The 22683-nt window shown below is 43.3% G+C and overlaps 1 protein-coding gene across 1 annotated transcript in view; it reads left to right on the top strand.

Annotated features, from left to right (window-relative positions):
* The first annotated feature begins 1035 nt into the window (after nucleotides 1–1035).
* Nucleotides 1036–22683, top strand: part of YWHAE (tyrosine 3-monooxygenase/tryptophan 5-monooxygenase activation protein epsilon) — a 44289-nt gene continuing 22641 nt past the window's right edge. Inside the window, exon 1 of the mRNA XM_081218479.1 lies at nucleotides 1036–1215. Within this exon, the coding sequence (XP_081074605.1) occupies nucleotides 1152–1215 (64 nt within the window). The 5' untranslated portion in view covers nucleotides 1036–1151. The remainder of the gene's footprint in view (nucleotides 1216–22683) is intronic.

Below are 22683 nucleotides of genomic sequence, written 5' to 3'. Positions count from 1 at the left end.
GCGCAGTGGTTGAGAGTCCGCCTGCTGATGCAGGGGACACGGGTTCGTGCCCCGATCTGGGAAGATCCCACATGCCGCGGAGCGGCTGGGCCCGTAAGCCATGGCCACTGAGCCTGCGCATCCGGAGCCTGTGCTCCGCAACGGGAGAGGCCACAGCAGTGAGAGGCCCGCGTACAAAAAAAAAAAAAAAAAAAATCATCAAACGGTAGCTTCCTTGCGCCCACTGAATAAGGTGCACACTTCTCGGCTTGCCATCCAGGTCTCCTCATAATTTTGTTCCAAGCTTTTTATTCCACATTCATTGCAGACTTTACCACACGGCATATGCTCTAATTACCTGAGCTTTAGTCTTGCAACACATACTGTACTGAGTACAAGGTGCTGCGAATCCATTGGGAAGCAAAACAGACCAGGTTCTTTCCCATTCCTGCCTCCTGTATCTCAATCTGATCTTGGACCTACTCTTCTGCACCTTGCACTCCAGACCAGGCTCCTCTAAGAACTTCCCCATTCCTACCCATGGTGGGCCTAAAGGGAAAAAGGCGGCTGAGGGAGAGGAACAGGAAAAGATTGCAAAGTGCCAAGGTCAAGTGTGAAAACTGCAGCCCTCCTTCCCCTATCAACTACAGCAGGGCCCAGCTCTTTACCCCGGAGTTAAACGGGTGTGAATAAGGGCCAGGACTGGGCTTGGCTGAGAAAACAGGGGCAATGGGAGAGAAGTTGGTTTCGGAGAGGAAGGCTTGCCATTTCAAAAACCGTTACAGCCTCTCGTTTCTCAGTCCGCGTCCAGGCTCTCCTGCTCACTCTCTTCTGGAGCGGTCCAAGCTGGCCTCACCCGGCCTCCCTCGCTCCCTCGTGGCGCTCTCCCTCCCCGCAGTCACAGTTCCCGCCTAGAGCAGCCGATGAGCCCACGGAGGAGGGGCGTCTAGCTGGTTCCAGCCTCTTCGGGCGCTTAGCTCGCGGACCCGCCCCCCGCGCCAGTTGCCAGGGAGCGGTTGCCATAGAGCTGAGCAGTTGTCCGCGTGCGCAGGCGGAAGTCCCGGATTGAGGCGCCGCCATTTTTGCAGCCCGGGCGCGGAGCGAGAGGCTGAGAGTTGGAGACGCTATCCGCTTCCATCCGTCGCGCAGACCCTGCCGGAGCCGCTGCCGCTATGGATGATCGGGAGGATCTGGTGTACCAGGCGAAGCTGGCCGAGCAGGCTGAGCGATACGACGGTGAGTTGGCGGGGCAACGGGGGGCTGGAATTCTCGAACCCTCTGCCGCCGCCCACAGAGGCCGGGAGCAGGAGACAAAATGGCGGCATCGTCTCCAAGCCTAGCCCGGGGACGTGGATTCGGGAAGCAGGAAATGGCCTCTGGGCTCCCGGAGCGGTAGGAGGCTCCAGGCTCAGGAATTTGACCCTTTCGGAGTCCTCAGCTGCAGACGTTCGCGAGCCGAGGAGACCAAGGCCATAGGGTGGAGGAATTGGTTGTAAAATGGCGGCTGGGGGGAGGGCGAGTCCCGGGGCGGGGGCGGGGGAGGAGATGGCGGGTGCTGTCTCCGGGCGAGCAATCCCCAGGGGAGTTTCTGGGCCGGTTTTGGGACGTGGTGAACAATTTGGTGGCGTGATGAGGGAAGAAACACCCGCCACATGGGGGAGAGTGGCGACTGGGCGCTGTAGCGCGGGCGCCTTTCGGGGAAATATGGCGGGTGGGGGCGGTGGCTTTTCCCCGGAGGCCCAAAGTGGGGCGGCGGCTGTGGAGTCTCACAAAGGAGAACTCTAGCAAGCGGAGGGCTTCTCTGGGCTTGTGGTGGTGGGCCGTCTTGGATGAGGGTGGGGGAAGGGGGGAGAGAGTGGGAATCACTGCAGTTCATCCTTGGGCGGAGGCCAGCTGAGATGCTACGGTCGGATTTCCTTCCCGTAGGCCGGCACACCTTGTAGCGGGGTTTTTTAGGCTTTCCGTTCAACCTCGCTTTTTTCTAGGGAGGTCTAGAAAAATCTCTTTCACGTTCCCTGTCCTCAGACTTATCCCAGAGAGCTCGAAGTTTCTGTAATCATTTTCTGGCTCCATAAGTTGTGGGTTCTGCTGGATAGAACATTGAACAGGAAACAAGGAGATAATGACTCTTAGTCCCTTTTCCATGCCTGTGCTTCAATCTACCGGTATTTAAAAATGATGACTTTCCTGTTTACACGCAGCGTTATGACAAATGGAAGGACCTGTTGAAAAATAAAGTTTTTTCAAATAACGTGTAGTAACTATTTTGGTTGACTCCCCTGGCTTGGAATGCATGTTCGTACTTCATTGGGGATATTCACTTATCCCAAAGCACTCAGCAGAGACTTGGGTTTTTGTACTAAGAACATAAAGGATCCCAGCAGATCCTGTTTTCTTTTCTTCAATTTTAATAGACGGCTTTATGTACAGATTCGAACAGTTCTTCTTTGTTCATTGCTCCTTTGTCCCTAAAGGTGCTATAGTCATTTTTCAGAACTTTATCGAAGTGGCCATTGTGTCTGTTTGCTCAGTCCCAAACTGCTGCTTTTTTTAATTGCCCCTCCCGGCCTGGGTCCCTCCCTCCTCCCATTTTGGACCTAGGTATTTGAATTACCCCCACATCCGTTAAACTAGTATTATCAAAACAAAAAATCTTATGTATGCTTTTTGTGTTTTTAATGCTGTTGTGGGGTGAGACATGGTTGGAATCAAGTGTCAGTGATCTTTAGATTTTTCTTCATTAAACCATTTATTTTTTAACATGCTGTGTGGGAACCTTGCTTTCCTTGAATGCCTGCTTGGTCATGTGAATAGCCTCAGGGCTAGTCCCAGTGTGTCATCATACCTTAGGATTCAGGAATTTGAAAATTAGAAAAGACCTGAACTCAAATTTAGGAAAGATCACTAAATTTCGTTTCGTAAATCCTTAAATTGCTGTTTGTATTGAACAAGATTTCTGTTGGGAGGAGGAGGGGAATAAGATGGGGAAATACAGCTCAAGGTCAGACTTGTCTTTATTTCAGTATTTAGAAGTCAAACAAATGTAGGTGTGCTTGTAATGGAAGTTTTTTTCTTCTTCCCCTCTCCTGCCCCAAAGAGTTCCCCTCTTAATCTACTGGTGCCCTTGGGGAGAAACTTTAAATTATATTTGAATGTTTTTTGTTCTGTAGGGATTTAGGCTTTGAGTAAACCTGCTGTGATCACCAAAAAGGACATGGAGGAAGGTTTTTTTAAGAACTTATTTTAAAAACTGATTTGGAAGCTTGTGATTGTAGCTTCCAAGTAAGTGACAGTTTAGTGTGACGATCATATTTTTGGAATTGGGTGTTGAGGATTTTTGACCAAAGGCTTAATTTGTTATTCAACACAGGACTATAGAGCCACATCCTTACCGTTGTTTAAACATTAGGGTTGTCCCTTCAGGATCTAAGGGTGGGAGGTATATAGGATCTCCCAGGTGGAGAGGATCTCCTGTGACTTTTGGGCACAAAATTGGGAGGGATTCATTGGAAAGGAAGAAGAGGAAGACAGTCATTAGGAATCATTCTCTACCTTTGTCCACTCCTTTATTGGGTGCAATAATTCAGTTTTGTTTGTGGTCACAAAAAAAATGACCCCATAGTTATAGTTGCCAAACAATTTATCAGGTATCAGGAAGGTGAAGAGTGCTTTTGATGATTTGGTTTGGTGTAGTTGGATATACATATTGGCTTTTTTCCTTGTTCTTGCAGTACCTTTAGCTTTTATCTTGCGTGTTTTGTTTAACCTAGTACTTAAACTTTTTTGTGGCATCATTTAACTTTGTCCTGGGGAATTGGAATCACTTGATGCAGATTATTTAATGGTACTGGAGGACGAGCTAAGCTGTGTTCAGGAAAAGGACAGTTTGGTGTTGCAGATGGGAAATATTGAAGTTTGGGGATAGGACTGTTCACTTTGAAGATTAAATCTAGCATCTTATCATGTAACAACAGTAGTCTAAGGGATGGTTTTTGGGTCATTCATAACCATATTAAGCAAGCCCATCATCTTGTAGCATTTCTGAAGTCCTAACTTCTCATGTATATGAACCATATTAGTATGGAAAAGTGGGGAATATAGAGGGGGGGAAATGAGTACTTTCTACATTTTTTGAGAACAGAGCGGTCAGCATAAGCTACGTTTGGGTTGTGCGGTAGTGCTGGTTTTGGCCTTTTCTCACTTTTCTTCTCCATGTGATGATTAGCTCCACATGAGGTAGGGGTAACATTTTGATGGTCATGTTTGATGATTAGCTTCACATGAGGTAGGGGTAACATTTTGATGGTCATGTTTGATTGAATCTGTGAGCGCAACACCAGGAATGCATCTGTTCTGTGTCACTTGAGAGCTGTCCTTTTAAGACACTAGAGCCTCATCTCTGGCTTACTTTGGTAGTCAGTGAGGGGTGGGGGGCATGTTTTGAATTAGCTCCTTAATATACATCTTGTTAGGGAAAAAAAATGGATAAGAGTAAATCGACTTTAGTAATGAGTTTAAAAGCACGGGTTAATTATCAGTTCTTTGACTATAGGCCAGTAATAATTTTTATTGTTGCTATTTCACTTAATGCTGAAATTAATTGCTATTTCAGTTAATGGAGTTAACTTTATTGAATACATTTCTCCTACCTAAACATAAGCAGAGCTGGATAATGCAATTAAAAAATTCCTCCTACAAGTAGCTTTTGGTCTTTGTATTGAAGGTAGATGCTCTTTTGTGTATACTTTAGTGCATATACACAATATATAGGTCAGTCTATTCTGTTGGCTTACAAAACTATAGAATATAAGGAAATCATGAATCATTGCAATTTGAGGTGGTGATGGGGTAAATTCTTACTGTGGACATTTCTAGGTACCCTTTTCACCTTTGAATTCTAGTATGGGGAAGAACACAGATACCAAACTGAGCAAATTTTGGATTCATTAAGTACAGGCAAACCCACTGAAAGTCCATACGAATAAGCAGGCTTTTCATAATTGTTTTATAGCTTGGTCAAGGGAATATGAAATATTAAAAAAATTTCTTGACTTTAACCTGGTAGAGCAAGTGAAATTTCAGCACAGTGATCTAATGTATCTCATTTTACAAATGAGTTTCAAATACGTTAAGACGCTGATCTGAAAGCATGATTTTGTTTCTTTTTTAAAGGCTGTAAAGGGAAAAAAAAAGGGCTGTACGGCTGATTTTCCAGCAATTTTTTAGCCTTATTTATTTATTTATTTATTTATAGCCTTATGTTTAAGTAAAGTGTATTTAAACAGTAGTGAGAGGCATAGGATAAAGGTTAAAATTTTAAACTTTACATTATATAATTTCATATTTATATAGAACTTCACATTTCACAGACCACTTGCAGAAAATTTTTTACTTATTTCATGTGATATTGAAGTAGGTAATGTTAATTCCATTTTATGGTTCAGGAAAGTGAATTTGAGAAGATTTAGTGATTTTTTTTTTTTAATTTTCCTGTATCACATGATTAGTTGGCAAGTATATGGCAAAGCCAGAACTTGTCGGTCTGATGACCTTTAGACTGGTACTCTTTATTTCTCCTGAGCCACTCACAAAAGACCCATGTGTAACTAAATCAGATGGTGCCTTGTGGGAGGAGGGGTATGCTTATTTTTTTAGCAGTTACTTCACGTAATATGTTTTGGTATTATGACTTGACTCGTATCCATTGTAAATAGATATCTTCATACTTTTCTAAAGAAACCTCGTTTTCTTTCAAAAACAAGGCACAGTGAATGAAGTTAGAGTGATGAATTTTAGGTAGTCTCAGAATGTGTTTATATTTAGGTTTTTTGCTTTATCACAATTTCTATATTGGGATATAACTTAATGCCATGCATTTCTGTAAAGTACTTCTAAAATGTTTCTGCCCCTCACCTTAGTCTTAATGAATGCAGCCCTTAAATTAATATAGTCATAAAAATTTGGGGGGCAGGGAGGTTGGCAAATGATTCTTAAATGTTCCAAATAGTAGCCTAGTTAGCTGTCAAGCAGAATCTATTAAGGGGTAGTGGGGAACAGAAACAAAATTGTTTTAACGGTTTTTGAAATGGTCAGTTAACAGTTTGATACAGATGCATCCCAGTTGACAAATTGGTTTGCCAAGATAACATTACTTTGAGCTCATTAACTAAATATTCATGCAAGTCCTAGGAACAATTTCAGAAGCTCATTTAAGTTTACTAAGTTGTAATAACAGCTGCCATAATAATAGGAGGGTCATCATAATTTATTCAAGTCAGGATACCTTGAAATGAAGGGGTGCCAATTCATAATTGTGTTGAAACTGCAAACTTGCCCTATGGTCGTCCTACTTAAGACCATTTGTTGCTACTAGTTGTCTCATTTAGAAAGTTTCCTAAGCTTTGTCCATCCCTCTACCACCAAGATATCTTAGATCTGAATCCCCAGAATACTGGTTTTCTTCTTTCAAATGACGTTATTATTTGGCAGAACATAAGACAGATCAAAGGCAAAGTGAAAGCTTTCCTCCTCTCACTCTCCTTTCCCCCAAATGGGAGCTGGAAAAGTCAAGTATACAGTAGTTGCTGAAAATAGAGATTACTGGCATACTAACTAGTCAATCAGACTGATAGTGTCAAAGCCAAGTATGTTTTATGTATGTTTACCTTGAGCTAGATCTGTGTTTAAAAATACTTGACTTAGTGCTTCCCTGGTGGCGCAGTGGTTGGGGGTCCGCCTGCCGATTCAGGGGACACGGGTTCGTGCCCCGGTCTGGGAGGATCCCACATGCCGCGGAGCCTGCGCTCTGCGGTGGGAGAGGCTACAGCGGTGAGAGGCCCGCGTACCGCAAAAAAAAAAAAAAAACTTAGGTGCAGACCCTTAGCAGCAGTGTCTGTCTTAAGTTTAGAACTTTCCAAATAATATTTTTAAAGTCTCACCTACGTCTTGTTATGATCATTATGTTTAGAACACTGAATCCTGAATAGTTTAGAAAACATATGATCATGATGCTGGTTTATCTTTTTGAAATTTAATCTTGAATTCATTGCCCTTCTTCCAGTGATCGATCCATCATAGTAGCTGGGCAGATCTGTCATTGGTAGGCTTCATTTATGATCAGGACAGGATTTTATCTAGCTATAAAGCAATATGAAATGTGTTAAGCCCTTTTCTTCACATATAAAAATTTGGAGGAGACACGTTACTATGAATAAGAATTAATGACTTTTGGCTTCCCTGGTGGCGCAGTGGTTAAGAATCTGCCTGCCAGTGCAGGGGACACATGTTCGAGACCTGGTCCGGGAAGATCCCACATGCCGTGGAGCAGCTAAGCCCGTGCGCCACAACTACTGAGCCTGCGTTCTAGAGCCTGCGAGCCACCACTACTGAGCCCGTGTGCCATAACCACTGAAGCGTGCGTGCCTAGAGCCCGTGCTCCTCAATGAGAAGCCACCGCAATGAGAAACCTGGGCACCTCAACGAAGAGTAGCCCCCTTTCACCGCAATTAGAGAAAGCTGGCGTGTGCAACGAAGACCCAACACAGCCCCAAATAAATAAATTTATAATAAATAGTTACCTTGTTAAATTTGCTTGTTAGGAAGTCAGAATACTCAAAAAAAATGACTTTCATACTTTGGTGGATGTAATGTAGTGCAAAGGCCTTGGAATCATCTGGATTCCTCATCTATAGAATGGGGATTAATGATATCTACCTTGCTTGCTAATTTCAAGGGTGATAATGAAGTTGTGGGGTTTTGTAAACTGCAAAGTATAATTATCAGGTAGTAGTCTTAATTGTGAAAATTTCCTTTTACCCATTGTCAGAGATGAAGTAAATGTTTTTGCTGTTGATCTACATTCATATTAGAGATTAATGTACCTTTTTTTTTTTTCTTTTTGGCGGTACGCGGGCCTCTCGCTGTTGTGGCCTCTCCCGTTGCGGAGCACAGGCTCCGGACTCGCAGGCTCAGCGGCCACGGCCCACGGGCCCAGCCTCTCTGCGGCATGTGGGATCTTCCCGGACCGGGGTACGAATCCATGTCCCCTGCATCGGCAGGCGAACCCTCAACCACTGCGCCACCAGGGAAGCCCCACGTACCTTTTTTGAGTTATTCTTAGCAAGTGTACTCTCATGGGTTTAGTGTCCAAGTTACATTTGCATAAAGGTTAGTTCCCAAAACAAAATCCTTAATCTTAACTCATCTGTAAAATTGCATATCCAGAGGATGAAGGTTGTCCAAATTTATTCCCAAGCAGTATAACCTATACTTTGGCCATGTTGAGGTATGTAGTACTTGATTTTTTGGTTGCACCTTTTGGCATACAGGATCTTAGTTCCCTGACCAGGAATGGAACTTGTGCCCCCTGAAGTGGAAGCGTGGAGTCCTAACCAGTGGACCACTAGGGAAGTCCCTGGTATGTAGTTCTTCCTTTTTTCTTTTTAAATTTATTTAATTTATTTTTGGTTGCGTTGGGTCTTCGTTGCTGCATGTGGGCTTTCTCTAGTTGCGGCAAGCAAGGGCTACTCTTCGTTGCAGTGCATGGGCTTCTCATTGCAGTGGCTTCTCTTGTTGCAGAGCATGGGCTCTAGGCACGTGGGCTTCGGTAGTTCTGGCACTCGGGCTCAGTAGTTGTGGCTCTTGGGCTCTAGAGTGCAGGCTCAGTAGTTGCGGCACATGGGCTTAGTTGCTCTGCGGCATGTGGGATCTTCCCGGACCAGGGCTTGAACCCATGTCCCCTGCATTGGCAGGCGGATTCTTAACCACTGCACCACCAGGGGAGTCCCTGTAGTTCTTTCTTTTTTTTTTTTTTTTTGCAGTACGCGGGCCCCTCACTGTTGTGGCCTCTCCCATTGCGGAGCACAGGCTCTGGACTCGCAGGCTCAGCATCCATGGCTCACGGGCCCAGCTGCTCCGCGGCATGTGGGATCTTCCCAGACCGGGGCACGAACCGGTGTCCCCTGCATCGGCAGGCAGACTCTCAACCACTGCACCACCAGCGAAGCCCCTTTGTAGTTCTTTTGATATTAATTCCAGGTTAATATTCAGGAGGATATACTTATCTCCCTAGCAGATATAACACGTGTTGTCTATGGGTTTGGGATGAAAGGTTCCATAGTACAAAAACGTAAAAGTAAATCAATGTTCAATATTTGCATGTTAGCAGTCTCAGGTTACTGACTAGGAAAAAATATTATGTGTAACCAGTATCGTGAGATGTGATTTTAAAGGCTTAGTATAAGCCTTGGGCAGTGAATGGGTTCTGATTAAAGAAAGCTACCAATTTTGAGCTTCCCTGGTGGCGCAGTGGTTAAGAATTCACCTACCAGTGCAGGGGACACGGGTTTGAGCCCTGGTCCGGGAAGATCCCACATGCCGCGGAGCAACTAAGCCCATGCGCTACAACTACTGAAGCCTGCGCACCTAGAGCCCGTGCTCCACAACAAGAGAAGCCACTGCAATGAGAAGCTCGCGCACCACAACAAAGAGTAGCCCCTGCTCGCCACAACTAGAGAAAGCCCACATACAGCAATGAAGACCAACGCAGCCAAAAACAGATAAAATAAATAAATTTATATTAAAATAAGCTACCAATTAATACTTAATCCTTGGTGGTTAGTCATTTGAAGATTTAAGGATCTTGGAATGGTGGTTGTGAATACTTTTGTGTTGTAGAAATGTGTCCTGCTTAAGAGTTTATGTGATTGATTTTATTTGCTCATAATGGGCTAAATCATAAATTAGTAAAAATTTATAGTAGGATTACCATGAAATTTTTGACACATTTTATGCCCTTTGACTATAATATATCACTTAGGACAGTTATAATTTTGCTTTTATAAGTTTTTCAAAAGGTATTCATTGATGCAAATTATTTTTTTGTGCAGAGTAGAGTTTTCCCCCCACAATTTTAAGATACGTTACTATGAAAGTGCTGCAATTTTGATGAGTTTCTTGGCTGTTCAAAGACTTAGGAAAATAAATCAAATAAATAAATCTGAATAAATAGTATAACTCTTCTCCTGAATCAGTGCATGGGTTATTTCTGCTCATTTTACCTCTCATGTATTCCAAAACAAAATTTTAAGGTTTTTTAATTTCAGTATCAAATTCTAGAGAAATTATGAAGAGATTGACTTTAAGCTCTTTTTTTTCCACTCCCATATGTACCTTAGGTCATTTACTTCCCCGATCTTTTTTACATTTTTTTTGGTTCTAGTACAGGTAAACATGTTTGCATGCCTGAGGGAGTATCTTCGTAAATTCTAGGAGGAGAAATCTCCAGTTCTGATGCAGTAAGAGGGATCTTTTTTTCCCTCTCTCAGTATTGAGACTCGTGGGCTAGATACCTTTCTGCAGTCAAAAGTTGTGGAGTTGTTGTAAAAGGATGCCTGTTTTCTACCTATCAGAAGCTAATCAGGAACGTTTAAAAACTTTTTTTAAAATAAATTTTTTTGGGGGGGTGTTGGGTCTTTGTTGCTGTGCGCGGGCTTCTCTAGTTGCGGCGAGCGGGGGCTACTCTTCGTTGCGGTGCACGTGCTTCTCATTGTGGTGGCTTCTCGTTGCGGAGCATGGGCTCTAGGCGCGTGGGCTTCAGTAGTTGTGGCTCGTGGGCTCTAGAGCGCAGGCTCAGTAGTTGTGGCGCACAGGTTTAGTTGCTCCGTGGCATGTGGGATCTTCCCGGACCAGGGATCGAACCCGTGTCCCCTGCATTGGCAGGCGGATTCTTAACCACTGCCCCACCAGGGAAGCCCTAACATTTTTTTAAGGCTAGATTTTTTTTGGCCGGCTGCGCAGCTTGTGCTATCTTAGTTCCCCAACTGTGGATCGAACCTGGGCCCTCAGCAGTGAAAGTGTGGAGTCCGAACCACTGGACCACCAGGGAATTCCCAAGGCTAAAAATCGTTTTAGTCTTTTTTAAGGGAAGGTATGAGTTAATTTTAGAGTGAGAAGCTCCTCTGTTTAGGCTGGTGCATGAAGAAGAAAAATGGTACATATTTGAGTGTCAAGATTATTGTGTTTTGAAAAGCCTTAGTATTCAGAGTATGTACCAGGCACTGTTCTAAACAACTTGGGATTCACCAGTAAACAAAACAGGCAAAAGTTCTGTTCAAGGGGCTTATTTTGCAGGGAATGCATAAATGCTTTTAGAATTACTCTTTTGTTAGTGTGTGTAATAGAGTTAATTTGAATTAGTAACAACAGTGGTGTTTGGTACAATGTAAGGCATTATACCTGGTGCTGGTCCCTGTCCCATTTCAAATTCTTTCTTCATTGACTACTAGTGTTAAGTGGTATTAACAAACAAAAGTTTTCTCAAAAAATTATTTTTATTGACTCTGTGATAATAAAACCCTGTAACAGTACCATCTACTATTTATTGAAAACTATTTCAGGTGCTTAACATTCTCTCAGTCCTCAACAACAACCCTGCAGAGTAGGTACTTTCACAGATAAGGATCAAGAACTTTAGGAAGGGTGACAGCAGTAGGGATCGCTGGGATTCAGCTCGTCTATCTCATTCCCAAGCTCCTAAGTCCATCCACTTCCATACTTGTATGTAAACATCAGTCCAAACCACTTGAAGCTCTATTTCTGTTCCTTACATTAAAACAAAAATTTTTTTTGTTTGTTTTGTTTCTGGCTGTGTCGGGTCTTTGTTGTGACATGCGGGCTTCTCTCTAGTTGTGGCGTGTAGGTTCTGTAGTTGTGACACGCGGGCTCACTAGTTGGGGCTCGTGGATTTAGTTGCCCTGCGGCATGTGGGATCTTAGCTCCCCGACCAGGGATCGAAACTGAGCCCCCTGGATGGGAAGGTGGATTCTTAACCACTGGACCACCAGGGAAGTCTCTTGTTTCTTAGGTTTTTTTAAACATATATAAATTTATTTGTTTATTTATTTGTTTGTTTGTTTGTTTATTTTGCCGTATGCGGGCCTCTCACTGTTGTGGCCTCTCCCGTTGCGGAGCACAGGCTCCAGACGCGCAGGCTCAGCGGCCATGGCTCACGGGCCTAGCCGCTCCGTGGCATGTGGGATCTTCCCAGACCAGGGCACGAACCCGTGTCCCCTGCATTGGCAGGTGGACTCTCAACCACTGCGCCACCAGGGAAACCCTACTCTTATTTATTTTATTTATTTTTTTGGTTGCACTGGGTCTTTGCTGCTGCGCCACGCGGGCTTTCTCTAGTTGCGGCGAGCGGGAGCTACTCTTCGTTGTGGTGCGTGGGCTTCTCATTGCGGTGTCTTTGCTTGTTGCAGAGCACAGGCTCTAGGCACGTGGGCTTCAGTAGTTGCAGCATGCAGGCTCAGTAGTTGTGGCTCACGGGCTCTAGAGTGCAGGCTCAATAGTTGTGGTGCACGGGCTTAGTTGCTCCGTGGCATGTGGGATCTTCCTGGACCAGGGCTCGAACCTGTGTCTCGTGCATTGGCAGGCGGATTCTTAAGCACTGCACCACCAGGGAAGCCCTGTTCTTTAGGTTTTAATTTTATAACTTAAAGGTTATTTTGAACAGTCTTTTGGCTTAATTTGTGTTTTCTTTCATATATGAATAAGGCAGAAGGGTATGTAGGTTTGAGTATATTTTTCATTGAAGAGAGAGATGAGATAGTAGAATGAGCACTGGACCAGAAATCATTAAATTCAGGGGAGGTCTTGTCATGTCCATGTTTTATGTCTGATTACTGTTCCTTCAGACGTGTAAGTTAAGTCTCAGGGCCTCTTTTTCTCATCTGTGTAATAGACTTCTTTTATTATTATTATTATTACTATTATTATTATTATTATTTTTAGGTCGCGCTGTGGGGCATGCAGGATCTTAGTTCCCCAACCAGGGATCGATGCCCCCTGCATTGGGAACATGGAGGCTTAACCACTGGACCACCAGGGAAGTCCCTGTATAATAGACTTATGAAAGCTGTTTTATACAATTTGCAGGCAGAAACTTTAAAAAAAGTAATCTTTGCCTTGTGACCAGCAGAGTGGAGGGCTATGAAAGAAATCTCAATTCAGCTGTGGATTGTGTCTACAACTTTGGGTTTTACTCCAGTCAACTAAGCTATTGGTTCATTTAATAGAGGAACTCCCATTTGCCAAGTTTTCATATATATTCCTGCTTGTGTTGAATGAATTACAAGGTTCAATTATATGAAATTGTCAATTTCAGCCATTTTTGACTTACAAAAATGATAATTTTACATGATTTAATGTAATGTTAAGTTGTGGTCGGAAGGCCTGGAAGGTGAGGCTTCAATATACCCCAAAAGGCATCAAGCTTTTAAGGAAGCACCAGGATTAATGAGGGACTGTGCACGAATACTTCCCCTCAGAGGCTGGTTTAGCTTTTTTACTTACCTTACTTGAGTTGACCTATTTTCACTTTGTAGGTCTGTTCTCTTTTTTTTTTCTTTTTTTCTTTTCTCAGAATAATGGATTCAAATTTGCTGTATTTGCAATTCTTTTAATGCAGCACTTTCAGGGTCACTTTAGCATGATAAACTTCTCTTGGAACTGTGCAACACAGGGACCCCAGATATTTTGATCATTTTGGAGAAAAGGTGCTGCATAAAATACTGTTTTTTTCTCCCGAATAACATGAATGGAATTTCGTCCTGTTTTGCTAGTTGTCAGGATAAAGAGAATGTACAAGGCTACTACCCTCATTGTTCTTCCCAGAGGAGAGTTGGTCTCAGTATTATACTTTACAGTTGGTAAAATGCAGTTGTAAGAAAATGTTTGGATTTACTAGATTATGTAGTATTAATATGGTTCCTTAAGTGTAACCAGTAGAATCCTATTTATTAATGTGGAATTTTTCTTAGTGTTTTATATTTTAAGTTACTGTTGTCTTTCTCCTTTCCACTTATGCATTGTGAGATTCTTTGTTTCTTTCTAGCTTTGAAATCTTAACTAGTGCTTATTCCTAACCCCCCTGGCTTTTTCACATGGCCATTGAAGATGTTCACGTGTTATTTTATTTAATCAAGGAATAGAGAGATTATGGGACTTCCCTGGGGGCACTGGTTAAGAATCCGCCTGCCAATTCAGGGGACACCTGTTTGAGCCCTGATCCGGGAAGATCCCACGTGCCGCGGAGCAACTAAGCCTGTGTGCTACAACTACTGAACCCATGCTCTAGAGCCCGCGAGCCACGACTACTGAGCTCGCGTGCTGAATCTACTGAAGCCCGCGCGCCTAGGCCCTGTGCTCCACAATAAGAGAAGCAACTGCAATGCGAAGCCCGCGCACCACAACGAAGAGTAGCTCCTGCTCGCCGCAACTAGAGAGAGCCCGCAGGCAGCAATGAAGACCCAACACAGCCATAAATAAATAAATAAATTTATAATTAAAAAGGAATAGAGAGATTAAACAGTGTTGAGCAGAAGAAAAATACCACTGTTTGTAATTCTTATTTATTTATTTTTGGCTGCGTTGGGTCTTCGTTGCTGCATGTGGGCTTTCTCTGGTTGTGGCGAGCAGGGGCTACTCTTCATTGCGATGTGCAGGTTTCTCATTGCGGTGGCTTCTCGTTGCGGGGCACGGGCTCTAGGCGCACGGGCTTCAGTAGTTGTGGCACGTGAGCTGTAGAGCACAGGCTCAGTAGCTGTGGCACACGGGCTTAGTTGCTCCGTGGCATGTGGGATCTTCCCGGACCAAGGCTCGAATCCGTGTCCCCTGCATTGGCAGGTGGATTCCTAACCACTGTGCCACCAGGGAAGCCCTCCCCACTTTTCTAAAAAAAATATTTTATATTTGGCTGCATCAGGTCTTAGTTGCGGCATGTGGGATCTTTCATTGCAGTGTGTGGATTTCTCTCTAGCTGTGGCGCGCGCGGGCTCTGTAGTTGCCCTGTGGCATGTGAGATCTTATTAGTTCCCCGAACTGGGATCAAATCTGCATCCCCTGTATTGGAAGGCGGATTCTTAACCACTGGACCACCAGGGAAGTCCACAATTTTCCCGATTCTTTTTTTTAACTACAGAAGTTAAAATTAAATGTAACAATGTTAAACAAGTACAGCCCTATCAAGTAAAATATTGACAGCTACTCCAATCTGCCAGATGTAACGATTGTTGAGAGTTTGAATATACTTTTAGAACTTTGTCTGCTCAAGTGCCAGTGCGTGTATTCACAAACATACCTTGTTTTATTGACTCTGATGTTATTGATATAACATGCATCTCACTAATACAGAAAAATGCTAACTGCATCATGACATGCCACTGACTAAGAGAAATCTGGGTTTCAGAGATGTTAATTAAAAAAAAAAAGTGTCCTAAAGATAGATACATGTTTATAGTATATGCACTTAATGTACTGCATTCTTTCATAGAAGTCACATTATATATGTTATTCAGCCACATGCCTTTTTCCCTCAACAAAACATTGTGAATATAAAAAAGGTATTTTAAAATAAAAATTGGGACTTCCCTGGTGGTGCAGCGATTAAGAATCTGCCTGCCAATGCAGGAGACACGGGTTTGATCCCTGGTCTGGGAAGATCCCACATGCCGCGGAGCAGCTAAACCCATGAGCCACAACTGCTGAGCCCGCAAGCCACAATTACTTTGCCTGCGAGCCACAGCTGCTGAGCCCGCATACCACAACTACTGAAGCCCGTGTACCTAGAGCCCGTGCTCCGCAACGAAGACCCAACACAGCCATAAATAAATAAATAAATAAATTTAAAAAAAATTGGACCATTTCGACCAGACTAACATAAAAACTTTTAAAATGTCTGGTTTGTTCACCTATGTCAGTCTACCTTTAAAGAAGAAAACCTTCCCAAGGGATTTTACTGTGCAGCCAGGGTTGAGAAACATGGGAATAGATCGTTTCTCAAACCCCTGACTAAGAGTTACTGAGGGTGCTTATTAAAAATTAAGGCATTTGATCAGTACTCAAATTTAATACATATCTCCGGGTATACAGCTAGATTTGACTAGACGACCTTGTAGAGCTCCCTTCTTAGAGGCTGTCTCAGCTGTTTTTTCAGCAGTGAATTGCCAGAGACCCTGAGTTGGAGAATATGGGAAATTCTGTGGCAGTATTGCATAGTTTTTTGTCCAGTTTTTAAAAAAGTATGATCAATTAACTCTTGTTTTTGAGTGGTGCTGCATACTTTGAGTATGGACCTCTTACTATTTTTTCCCTTCATTTACGTAGTTTATTGATTTCTGTCGCTTTTCCCTGTTTCTGCCTCTATTTTCATATTATGTTTTTTAAAAAATTTATTTATGGTGCATTGGGTCTTTGTTACTGCATGCAGGCTTTCTCTAGTTGGGGCGAACGGGGTCTATTTTTTGTTGAGGTGTGCAGGCTTCTCATTGCGGTGTCTTCTCTTGTTGCAGAGCACGGGCTATAGGCATGTGGGCTTCAGTAGTTGTGGCACGTGGGCTCAGTAGTTGTGGTTCATGGCCTCTAGAGTGCAGGATCAGTAGTTGTGGCACATGGGCTTAGTTGCTCCGCGTGTGGGATCTTCCCAGACCAGGGCTTGAACCTGTGTCCGCTGCATTGGCAGGTGGATTCTTAACCACTGCCCCACCAGGAAAGCCCCCAGAGGTCTTCTTTAAGTAGAGATTATAACAGGAGCGGTTGTGATGGTGCCTGGGATGTCTGCTTTTTCATTAAGCCCCCAGGTGATGTCTGATGTTCCTGGTCTGTAGACTACACTTCCTGTAGCAAGGATTATAGACTATGTTCTTCAACCACAACTTTGTCTTAGTTTGAGTTTCCCTAGAAGTGGACCCTAAAGCAAAGATTCAGGAGCCAATGATTTACTTTGTTGGGGAAAGAAACATCAGTTAGGAAGTGAGGGCCAGCAGATAGTCAATAAAGGTGTATTACCAGGCTAACTACCACTGTGGGCAACTGTAACTGAATGATCCTGGAGGAACTTTGAGAGCCGTTGTCAAACATATGTTTCATAGCCTTCTACTGGAAAAAGATCCCATCTGTGACTTTCATAGCTAGAGAGAAGTCAGTGCTTGGCTTAAAAGCTTCAAAGAACAGGCTGACACTCTTATTAGGTACTAATGCAGCTGGTGATTTAAAGTTGAAGCCAATGCTCATTTATTGATTTTTTTTCTTAAATTTATTTTATTATTTACTTTTGGCTGCGTTGGGTCTTCGTTGCTGTGCGCGGGCTTTCTGTAGTTGGCGGCGAGTGGGGGCTGCTCTTCATTGGCGGTGCACCGGCTTCTCATTGCAGTGGCTTCTCTTGTCGTGGAGCACGGGCTCTAGGCGTGTGGTCTCAGTAGTTGTGGCGCTCGGGCTTAGTTGCTCTGCGGCATGTGGGATCTTCCCAGACCAGGGCTCGAACCCATGTCTCCTGCACTGGCAGGCAAATTCTTAACCACTGCGCCCCCAGGGAAGCCCCACGTTTATTGATTTCCGAAAATCCTAGGGCCCTTAAAAATTATGCTAAATTTACTCTGCCTGAGCTCTGTAAATGGAACAACAAAGCCTGGATGACAGCACATCTGTTTACAACATGGTTGAATATTTTAAGCCCACTGTTGATATGTACTGCTCAGAAAAAAAGATTTCCTTTCAAAATATTGCTGCTCATTGACAATGCACCTGATCACCCAAGGGCTCTGATAAGAGATGTACAATGAGATTAATGCTGTTTTCGTGCCTGCTAACACAACATCCATCCTGCAGCCCAGGGATCAAGGAGTAATTTCAACTTTGAAGTCTTACTATTTATGAAACATACTTTGTAAGGCTGTAGCTTCCATAGTTAGTGATTCCTCTGGTGGATCTGAGCAAAGTAAATTGAAAACCATTTGGAAAGGAGTCAGCATTCTAGATGCCATTAAGACTAAGTTCACTGTTCTTTATTTAGCTTATTACTGCTTCAAGCACAGTGTTAACGCTTCTCTAAGTGCTTACATCTTCCTGGATTCCTGTTTGTTTTTAAGTCTTAAAAGAGGCAAGCAGGGCTTCCCTGGTGGCGCAGTGGCTGAGAGTCCGCCTGCCGATGCAGGGGACACAGGTTCGTGCCCCGGTCCGGGAGGCCCCCACATGCCGCGGAGCTGCTGGGCCCGTGAGCCATGGCCACTGAGCCTGCGCGTCCAGAGCCTGTGCTCCGCACTGGGAGAGGCCACAACAGTGAGAGGCCCACGTGCAGCAAAAAAAAAAAAAAAAAAAAAAAAGGCAAGCAAAGAAAAGGATTTTAACATATTGTTGAGTTTCTATTATGTGCCAGGGACTTTATGATGCAATCTCATTTTAACTCTCATAACCCAATGAGTGATGGTTATCTTCCAAGTTGTAGGTGAGGAAACAAGTTCATAGAGGTTAAGTGACATAGGTCAAATAGCATGTAAGTGAATATCTAAGCCAGAATGAAAATCTAATCTGCATCATTCTGGCTATAAATGTGGTTTCCTACCATGCTGTTGTCCGAAGTGTGTGTGTCTTTTGGTCCACCTAGTAACAGTACAAGTGATATGACAAGAATAGTAAAAATGTTACTGGAATAAAATAAGATCTCTTTAGAGAGGCTTCCCAGATCTCCTGTTTTGTTTCAGCGTCCTATTCATTTCATATAGTACTCAACACGAAAGTGTATTTAGATGTCAGATTTATTCTGTCAACTTTAAGCCATTTAAACTTTTGCTTAAAGAAGAATCCCAGGGACTTCCCTGGTGGCACAGTGGTTAAGAATCCGCTTGCCAGTGCTGGGGATACGGGTTCGATCCCTGGTCCGGGGAGATCCCACATGCTGTGGGGCAGCTAAGCCTGTGCACCACAACTACTGAAGCCCGCGTGTGCATCCTAGAGCCTGCACGCCATCACTACTGAGCCCACGCGCTTAGGGCCCATGCTCCACAACAAGAGAAGCCACTGCAGTGAGAAGCCCGCACACTGCAACTAGAGAAAGCCTGCACGTGCCACAGCAAAGATCCAACACAGCCAAAAGTAAATAAAATATTTTAAAAAACAAAAAAAACCCCAGGAGTGGCTTTCAAATCTTGGCCAAACTGTTTACTCAGATTGCTTTTTAAAATAAATCTTCTTAGCATATGTAAGATACATCTCAATATTTTGTTGGTTTTAACAAAATATAACTAGTGATTACTATAGCTTTTTATCTCTCTAGGAAAATACAAGTCTCCTAAAGCTACAAACATCAGCTTTTAATTGTATTTTTAGATCCTTTCCACGTTATTTACTGTTGGAATTAAAGTAGTTAAGAATTTTAATTTTATTTATTTATTTTGGCTGCGCCGCATGGCTTGTGGGATCTTATTAGCTCCCCAGCCAAGATTGAACGTGGACCCTCGGCAGTGAAAGCACCGAGTCCTAACCGCTGGACCGCCAGGGTATTCCCAATTAAGAAGTTTTTAATAGATTGACTTACAATCTTGAGTAATGTAAAATCTTAAATTGTGTTTTCGCACCTCAGAACTCTTCAGTGATTTGGAAGCACACTGATACAAGTGCAAAAAACATTTTAAAGTGATGGCATCACAAACTTTGTGCAGACTTAGGCAGCTGAATTATTAGTGATGAAACTAAATTGTGGAATTTGGCAGGGATTTAATGTTCAGCAGCCAATTTAAGTCACGTTAGTTTTCTGAGAATGTTTTGTAACCAGCTTAATCTGATGGGCTTATGAGAGTATAGCTCTGTCAAAAATTATGTTCCATAGGGATCATACTGATTTTCTTTTTTTTTTTTTTTTTTTTGCCGTACGCGGGCCTCTTACTGCTGTGGCCTCTCCCGTTGCAGAGCACAGGCTCCGAACGCACAGGCCCAGCGGCCATGGCTCACAGGCTTAGCTGCTCCGCGTCATGTGGGATCTTCCCGGACCCGGGCACGAACCCGTGTCCCCTGCATCGGCAGGCAGATTCTCAACCACTGCGCCACCAGAGGAGCCCCATACTGAATTTCTTTTATGGTTAGCTGACAATACCTGCCCTTAAAATTGTCCAGGTCAAATTTCTTTTCCATGGCTTTATGGTACAGAATTATTGGTGCCAGTAGAGTATTCGTCAGTGTGACAGAAAATGCATAGTTTTAGAAAAAATTTGGCTCTTACCTGTATATTCCTAAATATTAACAGCCATTGCTACCAAGAGATACGACTCTTAGAAATCTGTAAGACAGGATGGTGATTGTCATTGGATTATCCGTATGAATTGATTTTGTTTAGTGGTTGTACAAATTTTGCTTAGCTGGTAATTTCACTCATTTCTTGGAGGTTGTCTAAGTCCATCAATCTGAAAGCAGCATAACACCTGGACATTCACATAGGTAACGTCCTGTAGAAATGCTCTCATTGATTTCATGAGATCAGAAGTATCTGAGTGAAGACTGCTTCTCTTGTGTAAATCTAGTCAGACATTTTCTGTGACTCTTTTTACATAAAGATCCACATGGTAAATTCCTCTTAGATTTAGTACCTTGGACATTTTTTCTCCAACAAACTTGCATACTTCTTGTTATCAAATACAGGAACAGAATTTAGCTTGGGACATTTTATTTTTTTTATTTCTTTTTTTGGAGTTTTTTAAAAACGAATTTGTTTTTGGCTGCATTGGGTCTTCGTTGCTGCGTGCGGGCTTTCTCTAGTTGCGGCGAGTGGGGGCTACTCTTCGTTGCGGTGCGTGGGCTTGTCATTGTGGTGGCTTGTTGTGGAGCACGGGCTCTAGGCGTGCGGGCTTAAGTAGTTGTGGCTCACGGGCTCTGGAGCGCAGGCTCAGTAGTTGTGGAACACGGGCTTAGTTGCTCCGCAGCATGTGGGATCTTCCTGGACGAGGGCTCGAACCTGTGTCCCCTGCGTTGGCAGGTGGATTCTTAACCACTGTGCCATCAGCAAAGTCCAGCTTGGGACATTTTAAGTTGTTGCTTCAGTTGTCATTAACCATAGACAAAATTTGTGGTCTGTGTTAATTAATTGCCTATAATTCCTTTGCGTATCTGTGACCTTATAAGTAATGTCTGGTTTGATAGCCTTTTTTTTTTTAAATAAATCTTAGTGTGGTTTCATTGGGTGTTTTTTTTTTTTTTTTTTTTTTTAAGCTATATTGAGACACTGTAGTGCGCCCTCCCCACTTCTTCCAGCTTCTTGCACTTGGGCAGCAGCAGGGTCATGTGAGCTGTTTGGCCAGTGAAACGTGAGCAGAAATTGTATGTGTAACTGTGTACAGTAAGTCCCTTACATACGAACTTGTTCTGTTCCAAGAGCGCGTTTGTAAGTCCAATTTGTTACTAAGCCCGACAAAGTTAGACTAGGTACCCAACTAACACAATCTGCTATATAGTACTGTACTGTAATAGGTTTATAATACTTTTCACAGAAATAATACATAAAGAAAACACAGTACCTTGAAAAGCACAGTAGTGCAGTACAACAGCTGGCATACAAGGACTGGCATTGAGTGAACAGGCAAGAAGAGTCACTGACTGGAGGAGGGAGAGGAAGTGGGAGATGGTAGAGCTGAAGGATCGTCAGCAATAGGAGACGGAGAGCAAGCTGCAATTTCACTCACACCTGACGTTGATGGGACAGGTTCTGGTTCCTTGCTGGATTCAATTCTACCTACCCTCTTGAGAAAACGATCCAGTCATGTCTGGGTAGTAGCTCTTTTTTTCTCGTCATAAATGACACGGTAGGACTGGATTGCAATCTGAACGGCTGCTGGAGTACCGTTCTACGTTTGGGTCCTGTGCCTCAAAAAACTAAAAGTGCCTCCTCAAGTAAAATCTCCTTGCCATTTCCCACACTGTCTCTTTGATTCTTCAGTTACTACTTCTTTTGTCTCTCTTCGTCTTTTCTGTGGGTCTCCAATTCCATCAGGTCTTCATTAGTAAGCTCCTCGTGTTGCACAGCAAGGAGTTCAATGAAGTCATCCTCTTGCAGACCTAGCTTGAAATAAAGACACTATACTATTGTTCTCTATACAGTACTGTAAAGTACACAAAAGCACAACCACTTGTAAAGGATGCATGCACGTGACAGTGTACTCCAGACAGGTGAACTGACTCAGGTGATTGGACATGCTAACGCATGTTCCTATTTTTGAAAGTTCACAACTTGAAGGTTCGTATGTAGGGGACTTAACAGAAACAGTGACGAACCCTTTCCTGGTTCTTCTGTTTCTTCCCTTGCTTCCTTGACTAGAAAAGCCTCAAGTACAGAACCATACAGCCCCAAGATGGTGGACTCTCACAAACATCTGAGTGAAAAAGAAACCTTTGTTGTGTCAAGGCTCTGAAATTTGATGAATAATTTGGTTCCCAAGCTCACCTGTCCTTTGGGAATACAGAATTATCAATCACAATTCAGAAAAGGTTGAAAACATGTTTACTGTCTCTTGTACTTTCGACTTTGAGATATTAAATAGATTGCATCTAGGCCTCTCTGCTTTCCAGAATCCTAGGGGAGGCAGAGCTGTTTTCAGAATTATACGCCAGCTTCTCTAGAGGTCATCCTTTGGCTGGTGTGTTAAATGTGCATGCTGTATGAAGGACATTTTGCTTTCATGGCATGCCTCAATATGAATGAATCATTAAAGGGCATAACACTTCCCCCTTCTGTGCACACTAAGTCTCTGGTGGAGTTCCTTCTTTTCATTCCTTAATTTCTAAACCATATCTCTTCAGAACTAAGTATTGAGATTTTAAGGGAGATAGTCATCACATTAAGCTCTCTGGCCAGCCTGAGCTCTTTCATCTTAAGCCTTTAGTTCT

Source organism: Mesoplodon bidens (assembly GCF_964165515.1).
Source record: "Mesoplodon bidens genome assembly, chromosome: 19".
Lineage (NCBI taxonomy): Eukaryota > Metazoa > Chordata > Mammalia > Artiodactyla > Ziphiidae > Mesoplodon > Mesoplodon bidens.
The sequence above is the reverse complement of the archived record's forward strand: the minus strand, read 5'-3'. Positions and strand labels throughout refer to the sequence as shown.